A 21,365-nucleotide genomic window follows, 5' to 3' on the forward strand; every position below is an offset into this window, starting at 1 on the left:
CCGCATCCAATGAGTGGTGCCTCAGGTGCGGCATTGCTTTACTGGAAAGCAGAACAGCACAGCGAATTCTGCGGAACACATACGGAGGACCTGATCCGCTTCTATCTTATCTTGAGCTTTGCTATATCGAGAACACCAACGGTATCGTTGTCGCGGCCTACGCGTACATACATACATATGTATGTATGCACGGATACAGTACGTACGAATACAGGCTGCCTGAGGGCAATGTGCAGAGGTGGCTGGGATGGCACGGGCCGCTCTTGACTGCCGAAATCCGACCTCCCCAAAAGGGGCACAGGCAAGACAGTGCGCCCTTGTCCGCAAAGGGGAGGAGGTTAAACTTGAAGGGTCAACCCGGAGGGCGAAGGCCATGGCGAACACAAGCGATCACCGCGCTGCGCTCTCTTGCCATCAGACCTGTCAAGCAGAACGTCATGCATGGCGAAAACCTTCTCGACGCTTCTCTCCGCAAATGAACCGGAAGCTACGGAGACCGCTGGGCTCGAGCTAATTATTACACCACGACCGTCGGATTGGCAGGCGGACGGGCGGTTGGCTTTTTTCTGGAGCCGCCCAGGTTCGCCCTGCGTGGCATCTCTGTGCTCCATCATGCGTATTGGCAGCGCCGACACCCATTGAGCTGTCTTATAACGACGGTTCCCCGCAGAAAATGCAGCCCTGGTTTGGTACCTGTGCTAGGAGGGGACGCAAATTAATAACGGGACTTGGCAAAAGAGCCACATCCCCAATGGAGCATGCCCCGTTCCATTTTGCATTCCACGGCTACCACTCGGCCGGCCTGCCATCTCGAGCGACGACGCAGCACTTTCCATCTTGCATGCGCCCGCTCTGGCCCTCGTCTGCGCAGTGGCCCTCCGGCCAATGGGATCGCCCAATGGCACTGTTGATAAGATGCTGGCTAAATTCGGCCGCCATCAACCCCGAGGGCCCTACCCCGGACGTGGGACCGAGTTCGCTTCCTGGCCTTGCGCTTGGCGCCGATAATATATATAACATGGCGACAGTTGGCCTGTTGCGCACGCGAGACCTGGCAGTGACACGGTCTCGCAGCTCCCTATGTCGAGCGCGGTCCAGTCTCTCGGTAGCTGCGCAGCCGGTTCTAGTCGTTCACTCGTTTCTCGTCTGCCTCCCGCCTCCCCTCGCCCCTCGCCCCACCTGCTTTCCTTGACATCCCTTGCTTGCTGTAGCCTGCCTCTGGATCGCGAGCGGGAAACTACGCCATGGTCCGTCTAGACTGGTTAGCGGCGCTTCTGGCGACCGCAAGCCTTGCGCGGGCTGTTCCCAATGCGCCCCCCATCGTCCCCGGCGCCTACATCGTCGAGTACCAGGATGACCAGGTGAGTTGAGCTCGAGCCTGGCCGACCGCAAGCTGAGACGGGGGGAAATACTGAACCCCTCGCCCGTACAGGATTCCGCGGCGTTTGTGGAAGCTCTTCCCGGAGATGCTTCTCTGCGGAAGGACCTTCGCTTCCAGCTCTTCAAGGGCGCATCGATCCAGTTCCCCGACGCCGAGACAGCCGAGGACATGGCCGCGACAGTAGCTAAGATGTCCATTGTCAAGCGGGTGTATCCCGTCAAGCGCTACGCGATCCCGAATTACACAGTCCACTCGACGGGTAACGCCGCTGTCAATTCGGTGCTCTCGAAGCGGCAAGACGGCGCCAACGACACGTTCAGCCCGCATCTTATGACGCAGGTGAACAAGTTTAGGGATGCGGGTATTACTGGGACCGGCCTCAAGATCGGTATCGTCGACACAGGTGTAAGTCTTGTTGGGGGTGGCGAGGGTGGCCGGTGTATGGTGCACGGTGCCAGGTGCACGGTGCATTCCAGGCCATCGCTATGGGATGTCGGTTGCTAACGCGCAAGCCTAGACCGATTACCTCCACCCTGCTCTCGGTGGATGCTTTGGACCCGGCTGCCTTGTCTCGTATGGCGCCGATCTGGTGGGTGATTCGTTCAACGGCAAGAACACGCCAATGCCGGACTCGGATCCCATGGACAACTGCAACGGCCACGGCACGCACGTGGCGGGGATTATCGCGGCGCAGGCCGGTAAGAACCCCTACGGAATCCTCGGCGCGGCCCAGGGCGTCACGCTGGGGTCGTTCCGCGTGTTTGGCTGCTCAGGCGACGTGAGCAACGACATTTTGATCGCCGCCTACAACATGGCATACGAGGCCGGGAGCGACATCATTACCGCGTCCATCGGCGGGGCATCTGGCTGGAGCGAAGACCCGTGGGCGACTGTCGTGTCGCGTATTGTTGCCAAGGGGGTCCCGTGCGTCGTCTCGGCCGGCAATGACGGGAGCGATGGCATATTCTATGCCTCGACGGCCGCGAACGGCAAGGCTGTCACGGCGATTGCGTCCGTCGACAACACAGTCAGCCCTTCCCTGCTCTCTAACGCCACGTACACCGTGAACGGTGGGGCGCTCGCGTCCTTTGGCTTCACAGCTGGAGATCCCGATGCCTGGGCTAATGTCAGCCTCCCGCTGTGGGCTGTCAGCTTCAACACGACTGACCCTGCCAACGGATGCGACCCCTATCCAGCCTCGACGCCCAATCTCGCTGGCTACGTCGTGCTGGTTCGCCGAGGCACTTGCACGTTTGTGCAGAAAGCAAGCAATGCTGCGGCCAAGGGCGCAAAGTACGTTATTTACTACAATAACATCGGCGGCAGCAATGGCGTGACGGCTCAGGTGGCTGGTATCAAAGGCGTTGCCATGGTCACCGCCAACACAGGTGCGACGTGGATCAAAGCGCTCGCGGCTGGGTCCAATATCACGGTCAACATGATCGATCCCGAGACGGGCCCAATGTTCCTCACCAACTTCCCGAACACAGACACCCCGGGGTTCTTGAGCACCTACACCAGCTGGGGGCCGACGTTTGAAGTCGACGTCAAGCCGCAATTTTCCACGCCCGGAGGCATGATCCTCTCGACATACCCTAGAGCCCTGGGCTCGTACGGTGTGCTATCTGGAACCTCCATGGCCTGCCCTCTAGCGGCTGCCATCTACGCGTTGATCATCAGCGTCCGTAAAACAAAGGACCCAAAGACGCTCGAGAACCTCATTTCGGCCACGGCACATCCGAACGTCTTCCAGGACGGCAGAAACTCGTATCCCATCCTGGCGCCAGTGCCTCAGCAGGGTGGTGGTCTGGTCCAAGCCTGGGATGCGGCTCACGCAACTACGATTTTGAGTGTTTCTAGCCTGTCCTTCAACGACACTGATCATTTCAAGGCTGTTCACTCGTTTGACATACAAAACACGGGAAAGACTGACGTTAGCTTCTCGCTCGGCCATATCGGCGCGGCTACCGCCTACACGTTCGCCACAACCGCTGACATTACACCTGATACGTTCCCCAACGAGCTGGACGACAGCATCGCGACTCTCTCGTTTGGCTCTAGTGGCAGCGTTGCTGTTGCTGCGGGGCAGACCAAGACGGTCCAAGTCACGGTTGTGCCACCCGCAGGTCTCGATGCCAAGCGCCTGCCAGTCTACTCGGGCTACATCACCATCAACGGATCGGACGGGTCGGCATTCTCCCTGCCATATCTCGGTGTCGCCGGCAGTATGCACGGCGCCGTGGTGCTCGATAAGTCTCAAACTCTTCTCAGCCATTCATTTGACAGCAAGAGTGCACCCGTGGCGGCGAACTTGACCTTTACGCTACCACCCCCGGGTTACGCCAACGACACGGCCTACAGGAACAAGACGGACCAGCCTAAACTAGTCGTCACACTGGCTATGGGAAGTGCGCTCGTTCGGGCTGATCTCGTGGCGATCGGCAACGGCACGGTTACGAATGCCACTACCATTCTCGGCACCACAACGCTCGGCTCGGCCGACGAATTCCCCTCGTATTGGAACACGCGCGGCCCTTTTGAATACACGTTTGATGGCAAGTTGGCGGACGGCACCTTCGTCCCGCCCGGCTTGTACAAGTTTGCCGTCAAGGCGCTGAGGATATTCGGAAATCCAGAGCTGGCCAGCGAGTACGATGCCACAGAATCAGTCCCGTTCAGGGTGCGATACACATCTCTCCCAAAACGGAGCTTGATTCGGGGCATGGCGTGAAGCCTGCGTGGCTGAACGGCGGCGAAAGCTTCCTGGCCCTTGTGAGAAAGTGGGCGTTTGCTGTGAACGAGGTTGAGACGGGACGAAACGGCGCTTGCGGCGTCGACACTTATCTACATGCGATTCTTTCTCATTAGAGCAATAGTAATACATCGCAAATATCAACGTGACTTCATGGGTCTCGTTAAATCCTTCACCTTTCCAGAGAGTATGGAATCAAGTCTCATCAAATGTTGTCATATTACATCTGGCCCCTGTCATGATGTAACGTCTCAGCGCCCGAAAAGAGCAGCCTAGAAAGACATGTGCTGTTGCTGACAAGCATGGAGCTTTCACGGGTTGAGATTGATTTAGATCAAGCCTCGTGATAACGAAACAACATGACCCACAAGGTTCGGGTTTGCTATGTAGGTAGAACAAGTGAACAGCTAGCCGCAAGGGATGGAGGAGAAACAGCCACGGAAGCCCAACATTGCAAAGGAAATAAACTCCGAACGAAGCAGGGCCAAGATAGGACGACAAGACCGAAAACCCGACACTTTTTGAACATCCTCTTCAATGGATAATAACTTTGGCACCCGTGTTTAAGGTAGTGCAAACGGAATTTTCTAGATGGGCCAGTTTATGAATTCGATTGGCATCATGTCCGAGTCCTCCGCGGGCCTGTTTTTCAAGATCAGCGTCATGCATGCAGGACGCATTCAGATCTGAAATGAGCAGGTTCCGTTCGGCCTTGCTCACTTCATGGCATTTTTCCATTGAACTCAAAGCAACGTGAATACCTTTTATCTTGCCCAGTGTTTCATCGCGGCCGGTGGTGGGGCGGTAGATTGGGATTCGCGATGTGATGCTGACCTTTGATCTCTTCCAGATTGGGCAAGTGGCTTACCCCTAACGCGAGTCGGCTCGGGAGTCGAGACCCTGTCACCGAAATTAATTACACTACAAGGCTTGAAACAGTCGGAAATTTGGGTGTCGCTCGCCCTCTGGTTCGCACAGACCGTTGGCGAGATCGGCGGCGTCTAGCGCCCAGGGATCTCACTTGGCCATGTGTCAGGTGCGTCATTAATGGTGACGTTGGGCCGAGGAACAGGAAACGATCGGCTGTCTCCATCCACTGGGGAAGAGGCTATTTGAGCGAGCCAACGGCCGTTGGGAGACGCTCAAAAGGGGGGAGGGGGGGCTGGGGGGAAACAAGGAACTCTTTAACTTACTAGGCACCTCAAGAACCGGGGTCTGCACCTCCAAGCCACGATTCTGCGTGTCGTAGAAAGAAGGGCCGAGACGTCCGACGGTGATGAGGCTGATGACGGATCGCCTGTCCGCGACACTGGCTATTGAGATCAGCACAACAAAAAAATCACTGCTGTTGCGGCTCCGGGGAGCAAGCTTGCATCCGGGCTCACTGGATCGAGTATTTATCATGGCATATGCCACCTCGTCTTCTCGTCCAACTTCCATCCTCACGCTCACACTCGCTCAGCCATCTGTCTACCTGTTTTCGGTTCCTTCACCACCCCGTCAGTCTTTACAGCATTCCAACTCAAGTCGCTCGTTGCAACACGGTTTCCAGTTCATCCTTCAGTCGCTACCATGAAACTTTCCATCGCCCTTCTTGCCGCTGCCGCTTTCGGCTCGGCCCTGGCCGCCCCCCAGATTGATGCCCACCTCTGGGCGACGTCTTCGTCGACAAGCAGCACTAGGTCTACGACTTCAACATCGTATTCCACTCGCACCAGCACAAGCTCCACCACTACCACTAACACCACCCCCAGCACCACCTCCAGCACCACATCCAGCACTACGACCACTCTCTTGCCCTCCACTAGCTCGTGGTCTCGAGGATGGAAGGCCCCTGAGACCTGGTCCGTCCCCATTCCTACTACCGCCGCGATTAAGAAGGTCACGTTCGCGAACGCCAAGGACGCGGCCAATGATGCAAACGACAAGAAGACGCGCGTCAACAATGACATTGATACTGCCAGTATGTGTTTCCGTCCCTTGACTCGCCTTGCCGATAGCTGACCCAATTTCTTCACAATTACAGACAAGGTCAACACTAACAGGGACCTCGCCATTGTCGCTATCGGCACTCTCAACACCGACCTCGACGACCTCTTGACTGACGTGGGCATTCTCGTCGCGGATCTGCTCACGGATCTCGGGAATGTTGCTGAGGACGTTCTCGTCCTTGTGGCTGCCCTTCTCGTGGACGTTGCCGTCATTCTCGTCAACCTGGGAACCGTGCTCACCACCATAACCACCAGCACCAGCGTCGGTGAGTGATATTACTGCCCCGGCCTCATACTTGCCCTCCCCACACACGGGATGCATTCTCTGTCGAGTAAATACTGACACAGAAAAACAACAGGTCTCGTGCCCGCCCTGGTCATCCTGCTCGAAGTCCTTGTCGTCGAGGTGCTGGCGCTGCTGGGGCCCATCATCAACAACGCCCTGATTCTCGTCGCGGAGCTGGTCCACTTGGATGTGCCCCTCGTCGTCTCCCAGATCACCACTACCGTCAACACCATCACAACCGCCGTCTACGACATCGACGTCATCCTGCAGCCCGTGGTTGGCGGATTCCTCACCGTCTTCACCTGAAGCTCTGACAAGGTTGCCAAGCCGGCTCCGAAGACATCCAGGGAACCTGGCCCGTGGCTGCCCCTGGTGTTGTATTGTCTTGGACCAAAGGAAGTGAGGCTTTTGTGTGCGTGTCTGTGTAATAAATTGTTCGGCGGTCAGAAGCGAGATGGCTAGTGTTTGTTCTGTCGGGTCTTCTAGTGATAATGAAACGTGGTTTGGCGGAGGATTCGCTATTAGATACTTTTACCTTTTTCGAAAGGAATAATATTAATGACAATGTGGACATCCTCTCAACACTTCTCCTTTCCTATTTTCCCGATTGTTCTGTTCAGTATCTCAGGGTCAATAGGATAATTTGCGAGGCTCGAACTAATTTTCCGCTATTAAAATTCTTGGTGAGTTTCTTGCTTGTTGTTGGCAGAAGTACGTCACTCGTGGTTGAAGAAATGGCGAATTGGATCTAAATTAGAACTAGGAGCATGCTACGTAATAACTGCGAAGGCCCTAGATGTCTAGGTAGGGCCCTGTCATCCAACGTCAAGTTAGAGACCAAATCCCGCGCCATCTTCCCCCTGAAACATAACCCTCTCTGTTTCCTGCCTCGAACCAGCTAGAGTTTAATTTCTCCTTGGCATTTCATTTTTCTTTCTTTGTTTCAAGTTCCCATAGATTTATAGCTTGCTCCTACTCTCCACTTCTTCGTTCAAGAAGCAATGCTTGGAAGGTGCATACACCCCTGTAAGTTGGGGTAGAATTATATGATTGCATGCTGCCGTGCTAGGCCTCCGGCGCTAAGAGACCAAAGACCCGGTACCCAATAGCAGCCCCTGTTTTGTTATTTTGCTATTGGATGTTAATTGATAAATTAGGGTTAAAATCGGCTTTGGACAGATAAACACGCAAATGAACGCTTTGCGCAAAAGGCGACGGCACTTTTGAACCCGATATTAACCTCGATCAGGTACCTTACCCACGGATGTCTTTTTTTTCTCGTCCTTTTGTTGACCTTGTCGAAAACAGGTCAAACCATAGACGCAACGCAAAGAATGGACACCTTAGCTCTCAAGCCTTTGGTCCCAGTCGGGCTGACCACCACCCAGAGCCATGGGCAAACAGGAAATCGAGGAAGAACATCAACTCCAAAGTCGCAGACTGTCAGAGCCCCCAGCATACGACGACGAGAGGTCAGCCCCCGAGACTCTCGAGAAGCCAAAAATTGCGTCGAGCAGCCGGAAGCGCGACGCCCTGCTGTGGACGAGTATGAAAAAGGATCAGTGCCTGGAGTTTGTGGTTTGCGATGCCGATCGGGGTGACTACCGGGGACTCGAAGGGCAAGAGAAGCCGAATGCCAATGCCCAATACTCTTAAGATGGAGCAGTAGTTGCCTTGCCTGCGGCTCCCCTAAGGGTTTTCGCCGAGGGAGGCAATAGCTGTGTAAATCCGTACATTAGAATCCTAGAGGCTTGTACGTTCTCTATAAATAGTTATTTCTAATTGAAGACTTTATTAGCCGGTTTATTCGTTGTTCTCCTTTCCTTCCTAAGTACCACGCAACCAGATCAGGTCCAAAAAACCGGGGTTCCTGCAACAACAAATATCTCATTACTGTTAAGCCAGTTCAACTCTCCCGCCCAAGTCTGCAGAGCACGTGGATATCACGGTTGAGCTCGTGGTAAGTGCGGGTATCAATTGTTCAACAATGACGACGGAGTTAGACAAACGCTAGGCCCCGCACGACGGTCGACAGACCATACAGACTCCAACCCATCCCTAGAGGGCTTGAAACGCTGGTTTGGTCTGATTAACCAACAAACCGCAATGGAGAGACGATACATCGTCCCTGGTTCCCCAACGGATACTCTCCTCAGCGTCGTGGAGACTGAGGGCTATCTAGTCGCAGCCATATACGATATCGTCACCAACTACCCACCGCGCCACAGATATCCCCAGGAAACCCTGCATGGCCTTTGGAGAGGTCCTACCGGCCTGGCGTATCTGTTCCATCGAGTCTCGGTGCGCAGGCCAGATCTTGTTGTCGGCAGTGAAAGAGGCCTCTACTGGGCCCAGGGCTATATCTCTAGATCTCGCGACCACAATCTACGCCTCGGCTCTCACGGATGTGGTATAAGCGATGAGAGACTAGCTTTCGATCATCTCTCTGCGGTCCCACTTTCCAGAGCTGCGGGACAAGATCGATGGTGCAATAGACAAAGGACGGAAGTGCATCTGGAGCCAGGGGATGTTACTCAAAGAGCCTTCGCTCTATCACGGCCTCTTCGGCAACGCTCTCCAGCCGCGGCGTGAGTGTGGATGTTTTGGAGAGAAAATCAGCCGACGATTTTCTGCTACGATGACATTTAATCAACGGTTCGGAACCATTCTAGATTCCTCAAGCCTGGAAACCTTTTGAAAATGTCGCTAATTAAACCACCCTTTGCTGAGTATCCTCGCGGCTCGGGGAGAAGTAAAATGTAAATAATGGAAAGGAGGTGCTCGCTTTAGATAGTTGTGATTAATTGGTTGGGAAGCTACAGTTCTTCTTCGTTACAAATTCCAACATTTCGGTCTAAAGACAAAACCTTCATCTAATTAGCAAGTAGCGTGTTCGTTGTTGGAAGTATTTGCCATAAGGTTCCTTTCTAGGCCTTTTTAGAAGTCAATCACTAGTACGAGATTAGCGAGGTGGATCGTCAAGCAGTTAATGAATACGGGAATAGGAGCCGTGACTACAACCCTGCACCAACCATGAAACGCTAAGACGTTTGAGCGAGGCACAAAAGACTAGGTACCAACAGACCCAATGTCACGCTCGGGATCTATATCGAGCTGTGATCTGCACCGGTACGAGGTTCCGAGTTTTCGTCCTGGTTATGCCACAGTCTGGCCGGAGCAGTCGCTGATGGGTCAGGGTTCCAAACGAAATGTGTCGACTTGGTGCAATTGTGTTCTAATTCTGTTTCACTATATGTTCCTATGAGTGTGGCTGGCTATTTTGCTAATTACAGAATCCCAGCCCGGCGTTTGTTAAACCCTTTGCCGCACAGTTAGCGATACAGCCAGTGGATTGAACTTTTGGAAGGAGTCGGCCCCCAGCATGATGGTTCGCCCTGAAAATATGAACTAGACACCACGTTCCAGTAACGTTCCCGGTGGCTGAGTGGGCAGTGCTCGCCTGCGTTGCATTTCGGCAGAATTTCATCGTCATTTTCCCGGGTCTGCTGGTTCCAACAGCCCTACAGGATCCTAAAAACAGCGTCGGATGCGGTGCCAGTGCCGAGGAGGATTCGGCCCACTGGCTTACCGGTGTTCAGGCAGAATACGAGGCGACTACCAACAGCATAACTTGCAGAGGCTTGGCTGGCGATACGATGGCCAGAGTCAGCTCTGGTACAATCATCACGAGGTGGAACACAATACAATCCCTGTGACGTAAAGGTGCGAGTTGGGGTCCAAATGGAAGAATATAAGGCAGGTCGAGCTCTCGCTTTCTCCAGCCAGATAGTTCACAAGACAAACCTCACTCGCCCTCAACAGCTCAATCCGTACGTAAACTACCACTGCATAACTTTCACCCACCAAACTTCAAATTCACGTCAGACTTCTCCCCAGCCCAAATCAATCAACTCTCATCACGATGCTATCCGCCACCTTCCTCGCCCTTGCCACTCTGGCCGCCGCATCCCCCATCACACCTCGTCAAAGCGGCAATGCTCCTTTCAGCTGGGGAAAAGCGTACTCTCTCGTTGTCAATGTCACCGATATAAGCACCGACTTCCAGTCCAACCCTGTCCACAGACTCAAGGTTGTCGGGGTCCATGCCGGAGCAGGCCTCAATTCTCCCACCGTCACCTTCAATCCCGAGTCTCACGGCGATGTCTTTTTCAATTCGCTCACGGACCATACGGTCCGGCTCTCTGGCGGCACCCCATCCCTCCCGCCCATGGGCGTAAAGCTCTACGACAACAACCCCTCTGCCGGGAACCCGCCATTCCTGCACGAGCTGGGATTCAACTTTGGCAACGGAACCTGGGGGTTCGGCGCGTCCGCCGGTCCGCTCAACCCCCGCCCGTGCCCGCAGTTGTGGGCGCCTCTCGAAGGCACCTTTGTTGTGTGCGACCGCGGTATTGACGCGCCAACTTATCCGCGTTTCGCGGTGCAGTTTGTCGAGGGCCAGGCCAACTCGGGAACTCATACATGGTACCAGCCAGAGCCCCACATCCCGGCCAACTGTGTTGCCGTCAAGCTCGTGCCCGAGTGTGCGACGCCGAGCGAGAATGACGGGAAGAGCAGCAACGGAGATGTGGAAGTGGAGAACGTGCAGTGCTACCCGGATGTTGGTGCCATTCAGTGGACCGAGTATTCGGAGTGCTGGTGAAGGAGTTTGATGCAATTATTAGATGGCCAAGTGTTTTGTTAGTTAACTATCGTGCAAACAGTCTGTGTTATTGCACAGACAGTTTGGGACCACGAGACTTTCAGGTTAATGATAATAGTCAGACAAGAACGGTGATGGAGTTATGATATATGATTCAAGGACTCGAGTTCCTCATATTCATCAGTGCAAGGTTTATAGATAGTCGGGATGTTTCGAAAATCGGGATTCGCAACAAAGCAAAAGACTCCAGCCTCCAGCATGAGTCCATCTAACAAAGCCTTATCCTAGCCAGACCCACAAATAACAACAAACGCCAAGATATAGTTTACAATCATTCTAATACCAAGGCACAGAAATAGGCAATTACCAATATTCAGTGGTGGTTCTCGGACAGGGTTTTAAGCAGCTGCGCAGATGGCGAACAATATCTAGGCGCAACTGCAATTAAATGCAAATAAATGACGGACACAAAATTTCCCTCTCGATCTTGCAACTATTTTGTGTGCAGGGTGCTCAGAACGATAGGAAATCTTGAAATTAGGCCGATCTATCGCATCAGCGACTTTCGAGCCAGTGACCAGGAGAAATCTTGGCTTTGGCATCGCGGCGCTGAGAACTAGTGGGGAATGGGGGTAATTGTTCCGTACCCCTGGCTCGAATACACAGTAGATATTATGTGATGCGCGCTAGAAAGGTAATCCGATGCCTTGTGGCGTCCACGTGTCATTGCGTTAGAAAGCAAGCAAGGGATTTGAGCCAGCAGAAGTGATGTGTGTACCGAGCCGCCAGACCAATCCCCATGCTGCACGTTCTCAAAAGTCGTCATGGGGAATTGCTGTTGCAACAGCTTGAGCGGCAAATCAGACGGGGATTTGAAATGGTCCGTCCATGGCATCGGCAACCCCTCATTAGCACTTCGCCGAATCCCGAGCGCCGAAGAGCCTTGAAGTCTGCGCCAATAGGAAGGCGCGAATTTAACATCAATCGAACGACACTTCCTCGTCACAAAGCTGCCTCCAGTGGAGTCTGCCAGGGATATTGCGTTATCCCGAGCTACCTTGCGGGGAAGTAAGAACTGAGGCGGGGCTGGGAGGCCCACATGTCGCCTTCGTTAGGGGTTAGCGACATGGGAAGGACACTGCGGGGTCAAGATGATCGACAATAGGCGGGGGACGTGGGAGCCACCTGTGAACGGGCCCTGTAACACGCTGGCACCTCACGAAGGCCAGGTGCCGCCCCCCTGCCGCGGTCAATTCGGATAAGAAGTGCGGGGTATTCTCCGTGCCATTGTGCCATCCTCGTTCGATATTCCTCTTGGTTCGCCTTTTTTTTTGTTTCCAGGGCGCACTCGTCGATTGACATTCCTGCCTCGCTTTTTTTTCTTCTGCAAGACAGTCGAAGAACCTACCTACCTACCTCGATCCGTGACCACGCGATCACGAAGCTGACGAACAAGTCCTAAATCATGGCCAAGTGTCCCATCAAGCACGCCAACATCGGAGGCGGCGGCACCAAGAACCGCGACTGGTGGCCCGACGAGCTCAAGCTCAACATCCTCCGCCAGCACACGGCGGCTACAAACCCCTACAGCAGCGAGTTCGACTATGCGGCCGCCTTCAAGAGCCTCGACTATGAGGGCCTCAAGAAAGACCTGCACGCGCTGATGACGGATTCGCAGGACTGGTGGCCCGCCGACTTTGGCCACTACGGCGGTCTCTTCATTCGGATGGCGTGGCACAGCGCCGGTACCTACCGTGTCTTTGACGGCCGCGGCGGTGGTGGCCAGGGCCAGCAGCGCTTTGCCCCCCTCAACAGCTGGCCCGACAATGTTAGTCTCGACAAGGCCCGCCGCCTGCTGTGGCCCATCAAGCAAAAGTACGGCAACAAGATTTCGTGGGCCGATCTTCTGCTCCTCACCGGAAACGTCGCCCTCGAGTCCATGGGCCTCAAGCCTTTTGGCTTCGCCGGTGGCCGCCCCGATACCTGGGAGGCCGACGAGTCGGTCTACTGGGGTGGCGAGACGACGTGGCTGGGCAATGACGTCCGCTACTCGAACGGCAAGGTCGGCCCCGGCGCACACGCCGTGCTCGATGGCGACGAGTCCAAGAAGGACCACACCGACATCCACTCGCGCGATCTCGAGAAGCCGCTCGGCGCCGTCCACATGGGTCTAATCTACGTCAACCCCGAGGGACCCGACGGCATTCCCGACCCTGTCGCCTCGGCTCGGGACATCCGCACCACCTTCGGCCGCATGGCCATGAACGACGAGGAGACGGTTGCCCTGATTGCCGGGGGACACACGTTCGGCAAGACACACGGCGCAGGCCCTTCGGACAACGTCGGCGTGGAGCCGGAGGCGGCTTCCATCGAGCAGCAGGGCCTCGGCTGGAGCAGCAAGTTCCGCTCCGGCAAGGGCCCCGACGCCATCACCAGTGGCCTCGAGGTCACCTGGACCTCGACCCCAGCCAAGTGGAGCATGAGCTATCTCGAGTATCTGTTCAAGTTCGAGTGGGAGCTTACCAAGAGCCCGGCTGGTGCCAACCAGTGGGTTGCCAAGAACGCCGAACCCATCATCCCCGATGCTTTCGACCACAACAAGAAGCACCTGCCCACCATGTTGACGTCTGACCTTGCGCTCATCCGCGACCCCGCGTACGAGAAGATTTGCCGCAAGTTCCTCGCCAACCCCGATCAGTTCGCTGACGCCTTTGCTCGTGCCTGGTTCAAGCTTCTGCACCGTGACATGGGCCCGCGGTCTCGCTGGCTCGGCCCCGAGATTCCGTCTGAGGAGCTGATCTGGGAGGATCCCATCCCAGCTCTGAGCCATGCCGTCATTGACGATGCCGACATCGCTGCCCTCAAGCAAGAAATTCTGGCCACCGGTGTCGAACCCTCCAAGCTTATCTCGACCGCCTGGGCGTCGGCCTCGACGTTCCGGGGGGGCGACAAGCGCGGTGGCGCCAACGGTGCTCGCATCCGCCTTGCCCCCCAGAAAGACTGGGAAGTCAACAACCCGGCCCAGTTGGCCGAGGTTCTCAAGGCCCTGGAGGGAGTCCAGCAAAAGTTCAACGCTTCTGCGTCGAGCGGAAAGAAGGTTTCCCTGGCCGATGTCATCGTGCTCGCAGGTTCAGCAGCGCTCGAGAAGGCCGCTGGTGTGTCGGTTCCCTTTGCACCCGGCCGCAATGACACTTCCCAGGAGCAGACAGATGTCGAGTCGTTTACGCACCTCGAGCCGGTCGTAGATGGATTCCGCAACTACGGCAAGGGGGCATCCCGTGTGACCACGGAGCAGTTCCTCGTCGACCGGGCTCACCTCCTGACCCTCACAGCCCCCGAGCTGGCTGTCCTGGTCGGTGGCCTGCGCGTCCTCGGTGCCAACTACGATGGCTCCTCTCACGGCGTTTTCACCACACGCCCAGGCAAGCTGACCAACGACTTCTTTGTCAATCTCTTGGACACCAACACGACCTGGAAGGCCACTAATGGCGAGATCTACGAGGGATCGGACCTCAAGACGGGAGCGAAAAAGTGGACCGCCACCCGTGCTGATCTCGTGTTTGGCTCGCACGCGGAGCTGCGTGCCATTGCCGAGGTCTATGGCAGCGCGGATGGGCAAGACAAGCTCGTCAAGGATTTCGTGGCGGCGTGGGTGAAGGTCATGAACCTTGATCGTTTTGATCTGAAGCATGCGACCGCCGCTTCAAACCCCAAACTCTAGGCTACCCACACAGCACGAGCTGTTCTAAAGTGGTTGAGGTCATTTCTCTGATTAGCCGATTTTAGAATGCCACAATAATTTAAGCCAGGCTTTCAGCGGATGCATCTTTCAACTCTGTGCACTCCGGTTCTTTTATGCACATCATGATATGTTATTGGCCAACTTTGCTGTCTTGAAATCATTGAAGCAACTCAGAATCACGATTCAACGTGTTATTAGACACGACGAGCAAGCCGTCTAAGATAATGTCGAGCGCACGAAGACAACAACGCGTTTAGGGTATGAATACACTGCCGAGTATTACAGTACAGGCATGCTAATTACACATGGTCATCGGAACATGGATCCAGCTCGTGTCATCACTTGCCATCCTTGGCCTTGTCGACGATCTGCTGCGCCTTCTTGGCCTTGTCCTCGAGCACCCGCTTCAGCTCTTCCTTCGTCTCCTCAAGGAGGCGTTCGCCCTCATCAGAGTGCTTCTTAACGACGTCAGTCAGCAGCGACATGTTTTGCTGTATCTTCTCGCCTGTCCCGTGTGACGTGACACCAAGGAACTGCCCCAGTGCCGCGAAGCTTGCGCTGCCGCCTCCCATCAGCGACTCCGCTCCCTCGCCCGTCGACGACTTGGCCTTGTCCACCGCCTTCTTGATGTAGTCCTCGAGCTTGCTCGTGTCCCCGCTCTCCACGGCACTCTTCGCCTGCTTGAACAGCGCGGACGCATTTCCCTGCTTGAGGAGCTCCTGGTTGTCCATGATGAGCTGCTTGACACGCGGGCTCTTGTCCAAATAGGGGCGCGCCTGCTCAAGCCCCTTCTCCCACACTTGATCGCCCAGCTTCCGGAGTTTCTCCAGCTTCTCCTCGACCATCTTCTTCACCTTGTTCGCGTTGTCGGCAGTAAACCCGCCGGCCATGACCTCCCCGACCTGGTCCCACGTCTCGTCCACCATCTTCTTAGCCTCGGGGCCGTATTTCTCGCCCATCTGCTTCAGCTGAGACATGGGCTCGCCGACCTTATCTTTGAGCTGCGGGTGGTTCTCGAGAATCTGCTCGGCTGCGCTCCCGGTGAGCTTGGCGAGCTTCTGCGCCAGGTCCGTGAGGGCGTCGTAGGATTTTGACAAGGTCTCCATGTTCAGCCCGGACTTGGCAATGTCCTGGAACTTGCGGTATGTGTCGTCGACGAGCTTGTCCACCTCGTCGCGGTGGCTCTCGCGGACCGTGTCGAAGTCGTGGAAGGCCGTGTCGACGTACTGCCGGCCGCCAGGGATCCAGCCGACGTACGCGTAGCAGATCTGCCTGATCCTGTCAACGGCTTCGTCTGCGCTCGGGGCCTTGTCGCGCATGGTGGAGGCGACTTGCTGGTATTTAGTGTTGGCTTCGCGGGCCGCCTTGTTGATCGCCGTGTTCATCTTACCCGACGGGGTGAAGAGCCAGATGCCGTAGAGCAGCGACGCGCTGGCGAGGCCACCGGCAACGCCTGAGCTGATGTGCGATGCGCCTGAGCTATTGGCTCCCGAAGTTGGGCCCGTGGTGCCCGAGGATTGGAGGCGGCGCTGGGGGCCCTTCCGAGAGATGCGGGGCACACGGGGGAGGCATGCTTCGCACGAGCGTGCGGCTCGTGGAGCGGCCTGGGCGACGCCAAATGATCGCGTCGTGAACATTGTGGCTCGTGGGGTTGGAGGGGTGCAGCAGTTCGCTCTGGTGGGATATTTATGGGGGGTGGTAAAAGTCAAGGGTTGGGCTTGAGCTGCCGGTTGTCAGTGTCGGGGCGCTTTCTGGAGATGGCGAGGTGCCGAGATTGGTAGGAAATGCAGATTAATTCCGGCGCTTTGCACACACCAAGATTCGTTATTTGTGTGGCATGTGAACCATTTCGCCAGCGTCCTGACCTTCTACACGTGGACATGACGTACGGAAACTGCCCAGGTATATATGCCTTTGCTGATTGGTTGGATTCGGTCGCCAGCGCAAACCGGTGTTTCTATGACGTCAACGACTCCATTGGCGCTGGGTGTGACGCCCCTATTTCGGGGGCCCGAATGCACCCTGCCCAAGGCATTATTACACGCATGCAGGACCTTCAATTAGAACTACCCCCACCGAGTTAATCTACAATCTAGTGGCGCTGATGGATTGAAGCACAGGGTGGGGATGAAAGAGACGGCATGACTTTTTAGCGTTGCGCTACAATTGCACGCAAGGTGTGGACATGATTCTGGGGACTACTTTAGCTGCATAGCAATTCGGTAGGCTGTCCGTCTAGGTAACTATAGCTTTCGTAATGGGGCATTCGTTTCAAGTTTGTGATAAGAACGGTAAATGGCAATCATTCGCCTTGGCCCTCTGCGGTGTCGCCTTCTTCAGTCTCGATTGCGTTGCAGAAATTAGTTTAATTAAATCTAGCACCAATAAAGCAGCAGCAGCAGAAGTCCGTGTGGGCCAAATCTGACTTCGACTCTGATGACGAACCCGCGTCTGAACCCACATGACTCTACGCGGCAGGAACTGGTTCTCTCTGTATCATCCGATAAACGTAGAATCATCAATTGACTAATCGGGACTGCTGCCGAATCGACTCTTGCGTGCTTCTCTCCTTTAAAAACTTGCCGTGACTCGATATGAACAAAGCGAAGAGGTTGTACCCACCTTACCTAGGTGACTTTTATCCACGAGCGTCAAAGGCGAATTACTGTAATCTCTTTTACCCATCTCCTTTGTAACATTTTGACACCAAATAACATGAAAAACTATTAATAGAATTGGCTTTGAAGAAGGTGAGTAATAAAGACGCTGTTATAAAAGACAGTGGATGCTTGCGAGTTGTCTTTTTTAATCCATCCAACTTCCCCACTCTCTACTCTAATTACCCATTTACGCCTCCTTCTTCCCTCACAGAACACCCCATCAGACCCCAATAACAACAACATGCATGCCATTCCGTTTATAGCCCTCCTCGTCTCTGCCGCATCTGCGGTCCGAGGAGGGTCCAGCTCAGAAAATGGTGAGCTTCACAAGCAGGGCCTCTACGCAGCCAGCCCGAGTCCGACAGCTAACTTGGAAAAAGGAGACCTGCAAGACATCCTCCGCTCCTCCGCCGACTCTCTCTACAAGAGAATCCCTGCTACTTCAGCACCACCGCTTCAAGTTATCCCGGTCACAGGCCCACCACTCCAAGTCATCCCAGTCACATCCGAACCACCGCTCCAAGTGATTCCAGTCACTTCGGAACCACCTCTACAGGTAATTCCGGTTATCTCCTCGGGGCCGCCGCTTCAGGTTATCCCAGTCACTTCAGAACCGCCACTCCAAGTTATTCCAGTCACTTCGGAACCACCTCTGCAGGTGATTCCGGTTAACTCCTCGGGGCCGCCGCTTCAGGTTATTCCGGTCACATCTGCGCCACCTCTTCAGGTTATCCCAGTAACTTCAGAGCCGCCTCTACAAGTTATTCCAGTCACATCTGAACCGCCACTCCAGGTTGTCCCCGTGACTTCGAGCCAACCACTTCAGGTCATTCCGGTGGCTTCGAGTCAACCACTCCAGGTTATACCCGTGACTTCGATCCAGCCACTTCCGGTCATCCCGGTGACTTCGAGTCAACCACTCCAAGTTCTTCCGGTCCCTTCGAGCCCACCACTTCAAGTTATTCCGGTCACATCTGAACCGCCACTCCAAGTCATCCCGGTTACTCACTGGACTCTCTCACCAAGTCAAATCGATCCAATTTTCGCTTCGTTTGCCTCCATTATATTATCCTCGCCGACACAGGTAGTGCCGACGACAATCACTCTCGAGTCACCGAACCCAGCCATTCCTGCCATCTCCTCCCCAGCATCAACGAAAACGATCATCCCTATTATTACCATAACGATTACTATATCGAGTACCGAGTTCGTGAACCCCGCGCCCAGATTCACCACAACAACGACTATAAGGACAAGTTTCTTCCGCTCTGTTCATGGCAGAACCCAAGCTGCCCTCCAACCCCTAAACTCGGCTCCGCCTGTTTCATCTGCGGCTGCTGCAACACACGGAATACGGTTTCTTTCTAGTAGCCTCAATCTCTTGCTTGTGCTGGGGATGGCAGCTGCTTTTTTCTTTCTTCCTTAAAGCTTGCATAAGTTCATCGCGCTGCATCTAAGAGAGATGATGGCGTTGAGACTTTGGACTTGCGCACTCTTCTTTTCTTCTTGTTATTATCTTAGTCTTATTTAACTGGCTTTCGTTGAGCACTTGTGCGTTCTGAATACGAGTTAGTCTTTATTCCGCACATTGCTGAGATGCGCGTAAATAAATTTGTTTCTTGTTCAATCAATGCTGAGGCACTGTAAATGTCCAAAAAGCCGCAGTTTGATCATCACTGGCTCCACCGTAATCAGACCCGCAAGTTAACTTTTAACGGAAGCTTGAAGGACACTATGAACGGTTAGTCTTCATAGGTAATTATGATTCGGAGAGCTTCTTTACGATAATAAGGTAGTTTCTTTTTGGTTATTGTTTAAAACCTTTGGTTTCATACCACGTCAAGTTTTGAGCCCTTGTCGAAAGTGAAACTGTATCAGTAGCTCTGGCGTCATTTCGCATTCTGGTGGTCTCATGCGAAGAGCGGGGTTTGTGTCGTATCCGCTGCGAGTCACTAACAAAATCAGCAGGTCAACTCAAACGCAATTTCCAAGAATAACCCATCAATATCGCACTTTCATAAAGAAACCCGCTTTAAGCTCAATAGCCATGTCGGCGACATCAATTTCATCGACGCTGGATCATATTGTCTTGCTGCTGCCGCACACGACTCTTTCGAACCTCCCCGGCTGGATCACTGACTCATTCACGGTTCTGGATGGCGGGCGACACACAAACCGCATAACAGAAAACAAACTCATTGTCTTTTCGGACGGAACCTACATTGAACTGATTGCCTTTGTCGATGGGGTGGACCCCGAGAAGCGCGCTGCTACGCGGTGGGGCCAAAAGGCCGAAGGAGAAGTCGTCGACTGGGCTCTGACCCTGCTGGAACGCGACGGAGAGCAAAAATCACAACCCGAGCAATTTTTTCCAGAGATACAGGCCAGCGTCAATGCTGCGCAGACGCAGTTTTCTTTCGCAGATCCGGTCGGCGGCGGAAGGACGGCGCCGGACGGAACCGAGCTGCGCTGGGCTATCTCGGCCCCTCGAACCTCGAGCTCCCAGTACGGTGTCAGCGGAGGGACTGTCCATTTGGACGAAGGGGAGCTGCCATTCTGGTGCCTTGACCGTACGCTACGCCATTTGAGAGTACCTCATCTATCGCCAGAAGAAGTAAATCATGCATGCCTCGCAACCGGCGTGGCGGGTATTTCGGTGCGAGTTGACTCACCAGAGCAAGCCATCGGGCTAAGCAAAGTATACAACGTTATTTTGGGCTCAGGTGCTAAGCCCTCTGCTGCGGACTCATCCAGTGCGACATTCCGGTGGGAACTGCAGGTGCCCGCTCTGAAGTCATCACCTCAACCAGCCCACCTTACTATCCAATCGACTCAGACGGACACGGTTGGCGTAGAGACATCTTATCCAAACTCTCGAGGGGGTCCAGGGTCGGCACGTGTGACTATCGCTTTGTTTGCAAGGACAAAGAACTCGAGGACTCTGAGCGGCGATATTGGAAACGGGCAGATACTTGATATTTCCATCATTCCTGAAAGCAAACAGCTACGCATAGTTGATGTCTAGCATTAGTACGTTATTTTGGGCCATCGGAAGTCAGTTTCGAGTCTGATAACGATTTTATCAATTATGACGGAGAAATACCTACAAGTATGTGTCTGCGTGTGCGAGGACTGCCGTTTTTGGTATGTTAGGGCCGCCAAATCCGGCAGAGACATCAACTTTCTAACTTATTATTATCTCAGCAAGCCCAGACCAGTACCTGGCTCAAAGAGGAGCTACGCCCCGTGGAGGGCCTGCGGCCCCGATTTTTTAGATTTGTAGGGGGGTAGACTCACAAATACACATTTGAACCAATCAGAACGCACGAAGAAAAGAGCCACTATACTGGTCTGAGTGCGTTAGGGTGTCTCCAAACTACAACATACAACGCACTACAGCCTCAACAACAAGATCAAGAGCGATCAAAAAACTGCCCAGCTAGTACTGTTTGAATAGGCGTGTTTCTCTGATCATTCCGGTAGTAATATCATCAATAGATCATGTCTGGCGCGTCAGTAAATGACGATTCAGGCCTTTCGGGTGGCAGCCAGGAATTGCCCCTATAAGGGCATGACTCGAGCTCACAGCTTACTGGCCTGGGCAGCACCCCTGAGCTCTCCTCTCCTACCAAGGCTATAGAAGCCTCACAATAAGAAGACAACAAGAAGAAGACGAACAAGAAGACGAACAAGAAGATGAACAAGAAGAAGACGAACAAGACGACCAACCAGATGCCTCTATCCCTTTGACCGCGAGAAGACCCCACTCCAGGATTATTCCCGTACCAGACAGGGGTTTGAACCAACTAAAAGTCACCCATTCAAAGGTACATCAATTCCCTATCTATTTTGCTGGTGGAATAAGTACCGACAATCGTCCTTGTTACAAA

At 54.3% G+C, this 21,365-nt stretch overlaps 7 protein-coding genes across 7 annotated transcripts; 6 read left to right on the forward strand and 1 right to left on the reverse strand.

Annotated features, from left to right (window-relative positions):
• Positions 1 to 1,244: 1,244 nt before the first annotated feature.
• On the forward strand, positions 1,245 to 4,112 carry B0T26DRAFT_635958 (peptidase S8/S53 domain-containing protein; the record flags this gene model as incomplete). Its single annotated transcript, XM_060436780.1, has 3 exons — positions 1,245 to 1,361; positions 1,433 to 1,786; positions 1,899 to 4,112. 3 exons carry the CDS (start codon positions 1,245 to 1,247, stop codon positions 4,110 to 4,112), a joined length of 2,685 nt encoding a protein of 894 aa, XP_060299557.1.
• A 1,593-nt stretch (positions 4,113 to 5,705) lies between these two features.
• On the forward strand, positions 5,706 to 6,716 carry B0T26DRAFT_671471 (uncharacterized protein; the record flags this gene model as incomplete). Its single annotated transcript, XM_060439330.1, has 3 exons — positions 5,706 to 6,096; positions 6,160 to 6,390; positions 6,484 to 6,716. 3 exons carry the CDS (start codon positions 5,706 to 5,708, stop codon positions 6,714 to 6,716), a joined length of 855 nt encoding a protein of 284 aa, XP_060299558.1.
• Positions 6,717 to 8,516: 1,800 nt separating this feature from the next.
• On the forward strand, positions 8,517 to 9,108 carry B0T26DRAFT_671472 (uncharacterized protein; the record flags this gene model as incomplete). Its single annotated transcript, XM_060439331.1, has 3 exons — positions 8,517 to 8,820; positions 8,876 to 8,998; positions 9,083 to 9,108. 3 exons carry the CDS (start codon positions 8,517 to 8,519, stop codon positions 9,106 to 9,108), a joined length of 453 nt encoding a protein of 150 aa, XP_060299559.1.
• A 1,224-nt stretch (positions 9,109 to 10,332) lies between these two features.
• On the forward strand, positions 10,333 to 11,073 carry B0T26DRAFT_763754 (uncharacterized protein; the record flags this gene model as incomplete). Its single annotated transcript, XM_060446430.1, has 1 exon — positions 10,333 to 11,073. The coding sequence occupies one exon, from the start codon at positions 10,333 to 10,335 to the stop codon at positions 11,071 to 11,073; it is 741 nt and encodes a 246-aa protein (XP_060299560.1).
• Positions 11,074 to 12,538: 1,465 nt separating this feature from the next.
• Positions 12,539 to 14,794, forward strand: B0T26DRAFT_747123 (bifunctional catalase/peroxidase; the record flags this gene model as incomplete). The annotated part of the gene is made up of 1 exon (XM_060444797.1): positions 12,539 to 14,794. One exon carries the CDS (start codon positions 12,539 to 12,541, stop codon positions 14,792 to 14,794), a length of 2,256 nt encoding a protein of 751 aa, XP_060299561.1.
• Positions 14,795 to 14,973: 179 nt separating this feature from the next.
• Positions 14,974 to 16,587, reverse strand: B0T26DRAFT_101162 (uncharacterized protein). Its single transcript, XM_060433234.1, has one exon. The coding sequence runs from the start codon at positions 16,450 to 16,452 to the stop codon at positions 15,154 to 15,156; it is 1,299 nt and encodes a 432-aa protein (XP_060299562.1). The 5' UTR covers positions 16,453 to 16,587; the 3' UTR covers positions 14,974 to 15,153.
• A 2,887-nt stretch (positions 16,588 to 19,474) lies between these two features.
• On the forward strand, positions 19,475 to 20,572 carry B0T26DRAFT_820534 (glyoxalase-like domain-containing protein). Its single transcript, XM_060447400.1, has one exon. The coding sequence runs from the start codon at positions 19,523 to 19,525 to the stop codon at positions 20,498 to 20,500; it is 978 nt and encodes a 325-aa protein (XP_060299563.1). The 5' UTR covers positions 19,475 to 19,522; the 3' UTR covers positions 20,501 to 20,572.
• Positions 20,573 to 21,365: the final 793 nt, after the last annotated feature.

The sequence above is a fragment of the Lasiosphaeria miniovina genome, assembly GCF_030549165.1.
Source record: "Lasiosphaeria miniovina strain SMH2392-1A chromosome Unknown B0T26scaffold_2, whole genome shotgun sequence".
Taxonomy (NCBI): Eukaryota; Fungi; Ascomycota; class Sordariomycetes; order Sordariales; family Lasiosphaeriaceae; genus Lasiosphaeria; species Lasiosphaeria miniovina.